At 34.5% G+C, this 13,271-nt stretch overlaps 1 protein-coding gene across 1 annotated transcript in view; it reads right to left on the bottom strand.

Moving 5' to 3' along the window:
• Nucleotides 1-13,271, bottom strand: part of TMPRSS15 (transmembrane serine protease 15) — a 111,824-nt gene that overhangs the window by 44,726 nt on the left and 53,827 nt on the right. The window contains exons 15-17 of the mRNA XM_002927997.1: nt 8,074-8,163; nt 6,363-6,488; nt 4,108-4,248 (exon numbers count right to left, since the gene is read on the bottom strand). Coding sequence (XP_002928043.1) covers nt 4,108-4,248; nt 6,363-6,488; nt 8,074-8,163 — 357 coding nt within the window. The remainder of the gene's footprint in view (nt 1-4,107; nt 4,249-6,362; nt 6,489-8,073; nt 8,164-13,271) is intronic.

The following is a 13,271-nucleotide window of genomic DNA, read 5'->3' as shown; positions in this document are numbered from 1 at the left end:
GTTGATATCTCATTGTGGTTTGGATTGCATTGCCCTGATGATGAGTGATGTTGAGTATCTTTTCATGTACTTTCTGGCCATTTTTATATCTTTTTTGGAAAGAAAATTATTCAGTTCTTCTCTTTTTCTTAAATTCAGATTGTTTTTTAATTAAGTTTTGAATTTTAATTCCTATATAGTTACCATAGATTGTTGTATTAGTTTCAGGTGTACAATATAATGATTTAAAAAATATAATACTTTTTCAAAAGTTCTTTCCATGACATCATTCTTGGAAAAAATTTGGGAAGCCCTCTTCTCCAGCAGAGTAGGTATTAGGTATTTTCTTACACTTCTTTAAGGTACTTTGAAGAATTAATTCTTTTGCAATCAAATAATAGCTGACAGGTGTCAAACAGATGATATTGATGCCCATACATTTAATTCTTCACAAAATCTTAGAAATATCACTATATTGTCTTTAAGTATTCACCATGAAATGAGTAATATATAAAGCTGAACTGATAATTTAAAGTCTTATTTATTTGAGAGAGAAAAGAGGGAGGGGCAGAGGGAGAGGGAGAGAGAGAATCTCCAGCAGGCTCTCTACTGAGCATGGAACCCAACATGGGGCTGGATCCCATGATCCTGAGATTATAACCTGATCAGAAATCAAGGGTCAGATGCTTAACCGACTAAGCCACCCAGGTGCTGATCTGATTTTTAACACATGTGAAAAATGATTATATTTATTCTGTTTAGGAATTTGTCAAAAACTTTTCCTCCTAAAATTTAAAAATTTAAATAGGAAATTTTATAATACTGATTGTTGCTTATAATTTTTTATAGACAGCAGTATGACTTTGTGATTTTTAGGCATTTAATCAGATCCAGCAAATATATAATTTTCCCCCTTTATACCTTTCACTGTTAGTTTTGTCTGGTTCTTTTCATTTGGGAATGCTTATTATTTTCAAATTGTGGCTTGGTGCTTTTTTCCTGCCTGCCCACTGTAGATTCTCACATTTTTCCATCTTCTTATCTATCGTTTTTGAGTTCTCGATCATGCTTTTGTGGAGCAATTTTTGTAGAAACATGGATATTTTGGTGCCACAGTGTATGGATAGATATGAAATCAACCAAAAAAATTGTGCCATTTATGCCATTAGCAAACACCTCTAATCAAATCAGAAAGAATAAGTTGGTTGTAGTAGAGCTTCAACAGGGGAGTCCTCTGCCCTAAAATGGCCATCGTTTTCCAAATATCTTAAGGGGCAACTGATTTGTAATATCATTTTTGGGGAGCAGATGTTCAGCAAGATATTAGAAGCTAAAGTTAAATATTAATTTTTTATAAAAAATTAGAAGTCATAATTTCAGGTATAAAAATAATGCTGAAAAAAGTTTGTGTCTTCTATTATTAACTAAAATTCTTTATTATATCATTTACTTTCTAGGTAACAATAAGAACCAATTAGATTTTATCAACAACACACATCCAAAGTCTTTTTTTATCTTAGAAGAACTAAATATTATATATCAAATTTCTCTCATCCATGTCCATTACTGATCTACATTTTAAAAGTATCATCAGAAAACCAAATGATTAACTTAAGTTAAATCAAATGTTGACTAAAATTAAAATAAAAATAGTAGGTACACCACAAAGAAAAAAAAAACTGGAATAAAATATTGGCAGACAAATGTGGTTATCATAGTAAAATCAGCAGCAAAAAAATTTTCAAGGAACAGAATCAGTAGCTTGATTCAAAATGATAGTCTCTTTCCATAATTTGGCTATTATTGATAATGCTGCTATAAACATCAGGCACAAATGTCCATTGACTGATGAATGGATAAAGAAGTTGATATATATATATATATATATATATATATATATATATAATGGAATATTAGCCATAAAATAGAATGAATAGAATGAAAACTTGCCTTTTGTAATGATGTGGACGGATCTGGAGAATATTATAAGAAGTGAAATAAGTCAGTCAGACAAAGACAAATACCATATAATTTCACTCATATGTGGAATTTAAGAAGCAAAACAGATGAACATATGGGAGAGGAATAAAGGAGAGAGAGGGAAGCAAACCATAGAGGCTTTTAAGAATGGAGAACAAACTGAGGGGGAGGTGGATGGTGGATGGGCTAGATGGGTGATGGAAATTAAGGGGGACACTTGTGATGAGCACTGGGTGTTATATGTAAGTGATGAATCAATGAATTGTACACCTGAAACTAATATTGCACCATATGTTAACTGGAATTTAAACGAAAACTTGACACTGAAAACAAACAAAAGCAAAACAAAATGATAGTGTCAAAATTGTCTTGAATAATATTTTTCAAAGCAGTTATATGGTTCTTTCCTAAATTAGTTCCTGACTATATATATAGTCTCTCTCTCTCTATATATATATGTATATATATTATACATAGTCAAACAAATATATATTCATAAACATATACTTTTATAAATATATAACATCTACTGCTACTTTGACGTCACTATATTTTTTCACTCCTTTGAAAATAATTATAAATATGATTTAAAAATAAGTAGTTTTTGGGGCGCCTGGGTGGCACAGCGGTTAAGCGTCTGCCTTCGGCTCAGGGCGTGATCCCAGCGTTATGGGATCGAGCCCCACATCAGGCTCCTCCACTGTGAGCCTGCTTCTTCCTCTCCCACTCCTCCTGCTTGTGTTCCCTCTCTCGCTGGCTGTCTCTATCTCTGTCAAATAAATAAATAAAATCTTAAAAAAAAAAAAAAAAAGAAACTTTAAAAATAAGTAGTTTTAATGTATAGAGTATTTTAAATCATGTCATTTTCTACATTTTCTCCTTTTTTATGTACTGTATTTTAAGATAAAATCTAATTTTCAGTAGATCTCAAAGTCTTTATTGCTATTTTTTATACTATATATTTATCATAGTTCTTAATATCACTAACTGAATATTTTGATACATGTCACTGTTGCTTACAAGTCACAAGTAGCTGTTTCTAAAACCAGTCATGAAATCCAGAAGGGCAGGTTAGCTGATTGGGCTATCACTCACTTCTACCTAAGTTGGTTGAATAATACTTGCTGTGGCTTATTTTCATGGCCAGAGGGTAGACAAGATACAGATCAACTTTGCAGTAAAGCTGAAAGCATACAACTTCCAGAGATGGAGTCAAAAGTCTAGGCTAGTTGTGAGTGGAGGAACAGATATTTGTACAGCTGGATCTGAGATTAGATAACAGGCCAGACGAAGATCCATGCTTTGACCCTACCACTTTTCTAGATATGCTAGTTGAAGACAAAATGACCACAGTCTCCCATGGAAAGGAAAGATAGATAAAGGAAGTGACATGTATTCTGTCTTCCAGACTTATTTGCACCAGCAGAGAACCACAGTGGAGGGGGAGTAGTACAAGAAAAATCATAGTCCAAGGGAAGGAGCAAGTGATCACAAATTCTCTGTAGATTGTCAAAGGCAAAGTGTTATATCCTATCCTATATCTACATGCACAGAGATACAGATATATCTGTGATGAGCAGGCAGGCAATTTTGTGTTTTCCTGCTGATTATGTGACGGAATGATAAAAATATAGGATAAGAAGGTTGTGAGTGACAGGAGTATCAGCATCAAGTTCCTTCCTCCTTCATGGAAGCGGCTTTATCCCGGTTGTCTTTAAAAAGTTAATGATGTTAATTTTTTAATTGGATGTTGTTGGAATCTGAACAGCTCACTTGCCTGACTCCCTGCTGTTCTCTGAAAATGCTTTTGGCAAAGGGAACTTGACAGATAGTTCTCCTTCTTCATAGTGCCAAGTAACCCGCTTTTTAACATTGAAAATGGCCCTCTTAAGTGAACAAAATTCACGACTTTACACCCCATCGAAGAGCAAGTAAACCTGCTGAAAATGATGTGGATTCCTGCTTTGAACTGACTTAGGCAGCGGTTATGCAGATGTAAAGGAAGGAAGAAAATCTCTGATAAGATGACAAAGAATGAGTGTATTTGAATGCAGACACTGAAGTCATATTTAGGCTTTGAAATACTATATGCTTTTATCGTTTTGCTCCAAAAGTTATAATGCAACATGTAATCCCAGGTGCACATACCTGGAATCCCCAAGTAGTAGCCAGTGGTGAAGTTTGCTTTAAATCCCCCTTTTGCCAACAGCTTGTCAGTGATGAAAAGCACAGTCATTCTATTGGTGGTTGAGAACACGTCCTTTACTGGCCCAGGCCCTGTGTACACAGCTGTTCCAAATGAAAGCAAGATAATCACTGATACGGTTCTTTGAATCTAGAAGAAAACATGCCTGTTCTTTCAGTTCCATCTTCTAGAGGTATGCAAATTGCAGCATGGCTGCTCGGGAAGTGACCACACGTACATAATTGTGTACTTCCTTTTGGATTTTGGACACTGCTTCTAGGAAATTGAATGATGAATTCCTCATAATATTATCTGGCTTAGCACCTACTATTCGAAGCTCATGTTATTCCCAGAATAAATGATTATATGACGCTTTTAAAGACCTTTATAAAACAATAGAGATTATACCTTTCCTTAGCAAATTTTTGTCTAAATTTATTTGATATTTTTTGTGAGTCGAATCATTAACCTAAGCTGAAGGATTTGATTAATTAGATACAGATAATATAAAACTCAGTGGTGGCTTTCAAAATGTTTCCCACTAAGTCCTGGGCTTTGGGGGTTTCATAAATCATGGAATATTCTCTACTACACAATAAAGTCTTAGGCTAATTAAAAAATATGTTCCTATACACACACACACACACACTATATATATATATATATATACACACATATATATAGTGTGTTTAGAGAGGGAATGGGGGAGGGGCAGAGGGAGACTCTTAAGCAGGCTCCATGTCCAATGCCGGGTTCGATCGCACAACCTTCAGATCACGACCTGAGCTCAAATCAAGAGTTGGATGCTGAACTGACTGAGCCACCTAGGCACCTGTCAAATTATTAGATATTCTATGTATTAGAATCCCTGAAAGTGATTGTTTCAAAAGAACTTCTTGCCTACAATTTTGAAAACTACAATTCTGAGATCCTCTGGAATTCTTATTTACTTTCCAATGATGTAAATATTAAGACGTGAAATGATGAAAATGAATTTTTCTTAGATCATGAGAACACTGAAATTTTCATTAGGACAATATAAACTAAAAATGGGAAAACAAGTCAAAATGTGTTCCTGTGTATATAAAAATCGAGTTTGAATTTCCTCAGTTCTTATTAGCACTAGCCCCCCAGCCCCACTGAGTTTTTCATTGTTGATGTCTTCTGTGTGTGGCTCTCAAAATCCTCTTCTAGGAAACCTGCACTTTAGAACTTTGTGGGAATTTGCTGAAGAACCCTGTGTAAGCAGTGATGGATTAGTATCACTGGGAACCCTCTCCACCACCTTGCCCCTGTACTGCTATAGAAAGTTCCCTCTGATCTTCCTCCATTTGTTGCTGTGTTCATGGGATTGCTTCCTGATTGCATAGCTACCAGGTCCGATTTTGTAGGACATGATTAATATGAGTCCAAAGCACAGTTTGATAAAACACTTCTATTTGTGAAGTGTGGTTGTTTCATGCACTCCAGTTGACCCTATAAACATTTTCATAATTTAATGTATTATTTATCAAGAGACACCTTCCTAAAAACTGGTACTAGTTAAATAGGATATTAGCTATTACATTTGACTGGTAGATTTTTATTATGTTACCATGTATTTTATGACCTGCATACAAGAATTTCCTCTAGAATAGTACACTTTTCTCCCATGTTTATTTTTAAAAATTAGTAATCAGTAGAAGATAGGGTAAAATCAACTTTGGTCAATATTTGAATCATTCTCAGATACAGAAGCAGCTGGTGCTAGAGACACAGACAATTAGAGTAATAATGAAATGTAAATAAAAAATCACAGAAAAATTTTGCATAAAAACACAATTTGTTCCTTTAGTTTGAAGTGAAACAAAACTGGATTTAATAGCTATTTTTGGAAATATAATGTACACATAATGCATATTAAATTGAGTAATATACGTCTTTTAGCTCTTACTCTCCAAGGGGTAATGCTTAGTAGTAAATTAATATAGCTGGTAGAAACTGCTCATGCAAAAATATTAATTCTGGTTTGCCAAGAACGCTCAAGAAGAATATTACTTCGTCATTATTGCAAACACTCTCATTTTGGAAGCTCCACATAAAATTTGACATGTTATTCTGCTGTTGTAATTTCATTTTGCTAGTTGCAAAAGTGTGATTACAGTTATTGGGAAATGCTCTCTCCATCAATCCAATGTCAAACCATATAACTTTCACAGTATTTAAATTGCAGACTTACCTAAGAGCAAAGAATCATCTCCTCCACCGTCTCTGATCTCCACTACATCTGCAATATTTTCTAAGTCAAATTCTTGAAAATGAAGTTGTATATTCTTCCCCTTCTGCGCATTTAAATTCCAAACACCTTCAAAGTAATACATTACAACACAGTTTAGAACATGTGTCTTTTGATTTCTCTCAAAAGTTTCAGTCTTTTGGGAATTTCAAATTTCTCTGGTTTTTCATATGAACCTCTCGTGTCCCTCCACGGCATCCTGCACTTTCCCTGTTGTTACGATAGCTTGGGCATTTTGGAAAGCCTGACAACTTATCTATATCTTCATCTAGACTGTGTTATGTTTGTTTCTTCTTTTCTCACTTCAGTGCCTAAAAAATAAAGTGCCCAATGAGTATTTATTTAATAAATCAATAAATTGAATGAATTTCTTTAAATTGTTCTTTTACTACTCCACGAACTTTCAGAATGTTTAGATGAGTACGCTGTACAAGTAATATGTTGAAAAGATGTCTTCAGTGTGAAGTAGAGGAGATAATCTCTGGTCCCGTACAAGTCAAATGAGATTCACGGCTGTTTCTTTGTTTGGATCAGATAAGTCCCTGGAACTGTGGCTCTAGTCTCCTATGAAAGTGATACTTCCTTATCTCTGGGTCATTTGAAGGAAGGAAAGTTGACATTTTCTAACAACACATTTTTCACTGTCACTAGGGCATTTCTTTCACTGGTAAATTTCTCCATTTAGACTGGTGCTGCTGTCTTAGGTGTGGCCGTGGGAGGAAGTGTCTGTTTCCCAGACCCACGGAAGTGGGGTATTTGTAGGCTGTGCTGGGTAATGGGCATCTTTAACACAATTTCTGCGCAGTTTGAATGAGCTTCTCCAGTTAGGAATATTGGCCAGGAGGTAGGCTCTGTGCAGTTTTATCCAACTATTCTCTCTACACTTAAGATTTTTTAGTAAATCCTCATTATTTCATCTTTTTTAAAAGACTTATTTATTTATTTTAGAGAGAGGGAGGGAGAGAGAGAGACAGAGCATGGGCCCAAGTGGGGGGAGAGGCAGAGAGAATATGAAAGAGAATCCTCAAGCAGACTCCTCACTGAGCGTGGAGCCTGTGATAATGACCTAAGCTGAAAGCAAGAGTCAGACAATTAACTGACTGAGCCCCCCAGGCACCCCTATTTCATCTTTTATACTGAGAATCTAACTACGTTGCTCTAGCTGCATGCTTTATTGACACTAATCTATATTTACAAAGAGCGTGGATGTCACAATTGGCCCTTTACTTTTTATACTTTCCATTGACCTTACTCTATGGAATTGTAAACTTGTTATATATAATATAGATATTATATGCATAATCAAGAAGAGTGATTAAGGGAGCAGTACTTGGAGTAAGGTATTGTCACACACTGGTTTTATTCAATTCTTAAATTTGAGAATTATAATAATAGCACCTGCTTCAACAATTATTGTAAGAATTAAACTGAAATAATATATTAAACGCTAACACAATGCCTAGCATGAAATAAATGCTAAATAAGTTAGTAATCATTCCTGTTACTGTTGTTATCAGTATATTATGCAATCTCCTAGACATGGTATGTGTACTCAGGTTTGGCAAATTTATAATTCACTTTGCTGTGTCAAAGGGGGGATCTAGCTTTGACATATACATCTGTTTTTCATGGCCTGGGGAAAAAAATGACTCACAGAAAGCCTGATTAGGGTAGCTGTTTGGAAAGTTCATGGAAGTGAATGTTGTATTTGGCTCCCACAGTTCAAAAGGTCCTCCACAGTCGGCTGAAAAGCAGAAAAGGAAAACATGAAAAATCATTAGTAACACAATGCTTATTTCAGAGAGATAATAGTTATGCCAACAAATTCCCAATTATATTTCTCGGAATACTGCTTTTGACAGATAGAATTTATAGTTTGTGTAAAAGAAAACCTTGCAACTTAAGTAAGGGAAAACTACAGGTTAACAGGTCTCTTTATTTCTTTTTGGGGAAGAACTTCTCAAAACCTTAAATACTGTTAAGTTCTTTGAATTTCCATTTGAATCTCCAAGAAGACATAATCGTGTACAGCATTTCCCAAAATTATTTGGGCAAGGAATAATTTTGCTGAGCATCTTTTATAAATAGACTTTATGAAATAAGGTATCAACTCCCTGCAATAAAATAATGAATCTTGATAATGGAAAAAAATCTTATATTTGCCATTCTCTTATGAGAAGGGTGAGTAAATCACTCCTTCTGCCATTTCTTATGTTTTTCTCCTTTTTGGTTTTCTATTTTTTTCTCCCCCCCCCACCCTTTTTTTTTTGCAGTAGCGAGGGATCTTCACCATCGTGCATACTGAGGTATCTTACTGTTCTGCAAGGTGGTAGAGCCTGGTCTATCTCTCATAGTTTCTGGGGCAGGCTGGTCCAGACCCAGATGAACTTAGCAAGAATAATAAAACCTCTTGCAAAACCTTATCGTTTGCAAATTGTTTCCATGCACTTTGTCTCATCTGGGGAGAGAACATGGTGTATAAAAGGAAGATGTGTTGGAGCTGGTGGATTAAAATTATCACTCTGAGTTAGCTATTTGTCTTTTTGAGAGTTGGTTTTCTCATATATGAAAGAGATACGTATTAGAGATTTTCAGCGTTGTTATAAAAGTCTGAAATAATTATGAAAAATGTCTACACGTTACCTGGTGTATTCAGTACTGATTTTCAATACATACTTATGGATTAGGTAATTACTTTTATTATTTCAATTTTAAATGGACAATATGAGCATTGGAGGTATTCAGTTACTTGCTAATGCTGTGCACATCCATTTAGTGTCAAAGTCAAGACTTCAGTTCATCTCAAGCTTGTCCCTCAATATGTCTTCCTATTAGGTTAATTAAACTCTGCATCATTTCCACCATCTGGTCTAAGCCATAAGCAGGGTTTAGACTGTGTCTCAGTAAGTGCCTCTTGATGGTAAGAGACATACACTTGTTAGGTATAGACAAAGAAAAGGAGGGCAGAAGGGAACATGAATGAAAGTACTAACAAGTAAGGTCAATGATGGATATATTTAGAAGGAAGCAGGCACTGTACGTAGGGTGCTAAGAAGGTATTTGAACCAAAGAAAGAGAGATATGGGGGGCGGGGGGGAGGAAGGGCAGGTTCTCCACTGGCAAGGGTGAGGAAAGGACAAGAAAATTTAATGATCCTATTATCTCCGAGGTCAATATTCTCCTTGATTATGTGACTAATTTGCCTGGCAAAGATTTCTGAAGAAGTATGTACTGTAACTCCAGAATTCCCACTTACACACAACTCATTTAATTTTAATAATTTTTAGTGCATGAAATGTTCCCTTCAATTCTGTGTGAAACTGATGGAAAAGGGGAAGTATAAAAACTCTGCAGGGGGCAAAACTAACATTGCAGATTGCAGATTGGAGAAAACCAGTTCTATTTCACTAATTTAGACATGGCCAGTGTGTGGCCAGTGGATTTGTTTTTGTTTTGTTCTTGCTGATTTTAAGCCATCATTCTTGTTTTCTCCTCAAAGAATAGGAAAGTTTCAAAACTGTATTCTCCTAATAGAGTAAATAGCTGACATTTTGGAGAATGTATTCAATTTTCACCTACTTGAACACAACAGTACTTTATATTATACGTAGATGAGTAGATAGGACTTTTATAAATATATACTTAGTACAAAAATGTTGTCAAGTGTAATTGTTAAGTCTGTCCAGACAGTTCACTTAGCATTTCTCCACTAAATAGAAGTCTTAGAAAATTCAGTTTTCTGAAATACTTAAGAATTATTTTTTGAAATGAATCTCAGTTATAATTTCCTGTTAAATAACTGACCAGTTAGATATCTCGGATCCTTGGGCTGATAAGATATATCAGTTACTTTCTGTATATACATGGTGGTAACAAATTGGAAAAAACACTTTCAACCATTCTAAATATGAAGACACAATTTATTTTAATGGTGGTGTTGCTATCGTAGAGATGCAGCAGGTAATTCTTAATAGAGGGGCTAAGACTCATACAATGTACTTCTGGGTACCACAGTCACACTGTATCATTAGATAAACTCCACCCAGAGAACAAGAGTTAAATAGTCTATCTGGTACAGGGAACTCTACTCACTTACAGTTGTGAAACTTTTTCATTTTTCTTTTTATTTAAGTTGTTCTGTCAAAGATTTGTATTCTGATTAATTCCTTACTATGCCAGCAGGGATTTTCACTACATATAGTATGTAAATAGCACGCAGAATTTTGCAAAGTGGTTGTCAAGGATAGATATTTTCCTTGGGGCATGTCATTTTTAATCCATGCTTAAGCCTTTGACGTTCATGAGGTACGTGTCAATGTGAGGTGAAAAAGAGAAGAGCCCAGCTCCCACATACAATGAGAGGGTTCAAATGAAAGGTACTTGTGCAAAACAATAGATGTACCTTGAAAAGTAATCTTTCATTGATACTTGAGTATTATTAAAATCAGCAATTATTTTTCATCATCATAGTAATAGATAAGTCCTACAGTATTACAGATAACATTTTAAAAATTTAAGTTGTGGTATAAAAGGAATATCCCATGAAGCTTTTATGTCAGTTTATCAAAATTTGTGTTCCATTCACAGGTTCTAGTGACCAGCCATGATACTAATATTTGCCTTAAAGTTATGAAAATGATGTTCACATTTTCATTCGTTATAGTCTACATTTTACTTGTAATTGATAGCAATATAGCCAACAAACAGGCTATTAGTTTTCAAGGTAAAAAGATGAAAACAAAACAGAATAGACAAAAACACATGGATACAAGAGCATATGAGTTCAGTTATATGGAATTTGCTAGGGATTTAAATGTCAAGTTACACTAATGATATAAAAGACAAGCGGCTCTGTAAGAATATGGCCATCAAGAATATGGCCATCATAAGACAAGTAGATAGGTATCAATTCATTTCTACATGAAGAACTAAAGTTAGATTATTTAGCTCAAAATATAATGCCCTGTCTGTGAAACTTTCCAAATTAACATTGATTTTTGTCTTTGGAATTGAAAAATGTCCTAAATAATGGCCACATGGAGCAAAATTGTGGAAATAAAGAGTGACCTAAAATATCTAGAACTATAGCTTGTAATTTTTTTTCTTAATTAGTTTTCACAGCCATAGAGATAAGTTAGGGGTCTGAAGTGTGGATTCTTTTTTTGTATATACCTGTTCTATTTAGTAGGTATCTTGTCATCAATCACCCAACTTGTGTTGCAAATTAACATAATATTTGTGTAATGGAATTTTACTTTTTCAAAGTGTTCTCAATACAATCCACATTGAAATTATTTGTGTTGATGCCATAGTGCAACAATTGTAGAGCGAATGCAGCGGCAAGTGATCGAAGTCACAAAATGGAAGAATCCCTGTAGTTATGAAAACTGAAGTTAACATTTCCCCAAACTAGGCTCAACGCGGATCCTTAGGAACAAGGGAGGAATTTTGCTGGTCAGCTACTGGTCTAGGATTATTTTCTTATTTAAATGCTCAGAAAGAGCCAAAGAAAGTCTATTAGCCGGTCAGCCATGGTTTCCTTTCATTTCTGCTTAAACAAATCAGTGATCTGGAACCAGAAAAGCTCTGCTCAAATAAGAATTTCACTGAACCAATCGCAAATGGCATTAGAATGAAATTGTTCAGAATGCATTTGATGGTAATTAACATTTTCTGCTGTGCTAAATATTGCCCTGAAGTGAGCCATTTGGAAACTGGAACAAATATACTTTGGGTAAATTCTGAAGTTTATATTTTAAAATCAGATAGGTTATTCTACCGTTATAATTTCCCTATTGTTAAAATATGCAGGGATATCATGCTTCCTTGACATTGAAGTCTTATTTTTTCCACCTTTCTGACGAGAATAGATATGAGGACTGTATGGGCTATATAGTTAAAATGTTAATGTGGGAGATTATGTTAAAGTTTTATTTGTATGTATGATATTATGTACAGAGGTTATCTCACATCTTCTATTTCAGATAATGATGAGATTGTTATTTTAAAAATATCAAGCCTATGAAACTGTTACTTCTACTAAAAAATCTTGCTTCTTGACCACTTATTGATGAATAGAGGGACACAGTGGCAGAAAGGATTATGAAAGTTGTTTTAAATGATTGAAATGTCAAAATAGCAAGACGTTTCTAGTGCTTGGTATCCATAGGAATTATTTATCAAACGAATAATAACTTTAATAATTAGAATATTTCTTAATTTTTTTTGCATGGGAATGTTTTATATAATAGACAGGTAGGGTATGGGGCAGCCATACAAAATGAAGTGAAACAATTATTTTTAAACAATGCCAGATGGCCCAAATTATTTCATTCATGTTGGGTTTTACTCCATCCCATCCCTTCCTTCATTTCCAGAACTTATTTCTGGTATCAACATTTTGTTCAACAAAAATGTTTGTGTCACCAAAAGAAAATTACAGCCAACATAGAGAGAGAGAGAGAGAGAGAGACTTAGTTCATATCTACTAATATTTTTCGATCATCTATTTGTGTAATGTTAGGAAGCAGTCAAACACTGGCGAAGCAAAGGTGAATGAGACCCAGAATTTGTTGTCATAAAACTCACTTCTTGCCATAATTTTGTGACCAATATAAATGAGAAGGCGTGTTATTTTTCTGATTTTGTTTCAATTTTATGAGTGTCCCACTGTCTCTTAATGTTTCCTTAAAGCTTTCTCCAGTTCACACTTTCTTCTCCAAAGTCCATCACTTACTTTTCTCACTTATTACTTTTAGGGGTACATAATTTTATATTATCTTAAGTATTTATTTATATGGATTTGTTTATTTATTTTTTCCATGCATTTGTTATTTCTACATATTGTATTTC

This window comes from Ailuropoda melanoleuca, chromosome 1, assembly GCF_002007445.2.
Source record: "Ailuropoda melanoleuca isolate Jingjing chromosome 1, ASM200744v2, whole genome shotgun sequence".
NCBI lineage: Eukaryota > Metazoa > Chordata > Mammalia > Carnivora > Ursidae > Ailuropoda > Ailuropoda melanoleuca.
Note: the sequence above shows the minus strand (reverse complement) of the source record. Positions and strands in the feature narration are given on the sequence as shown.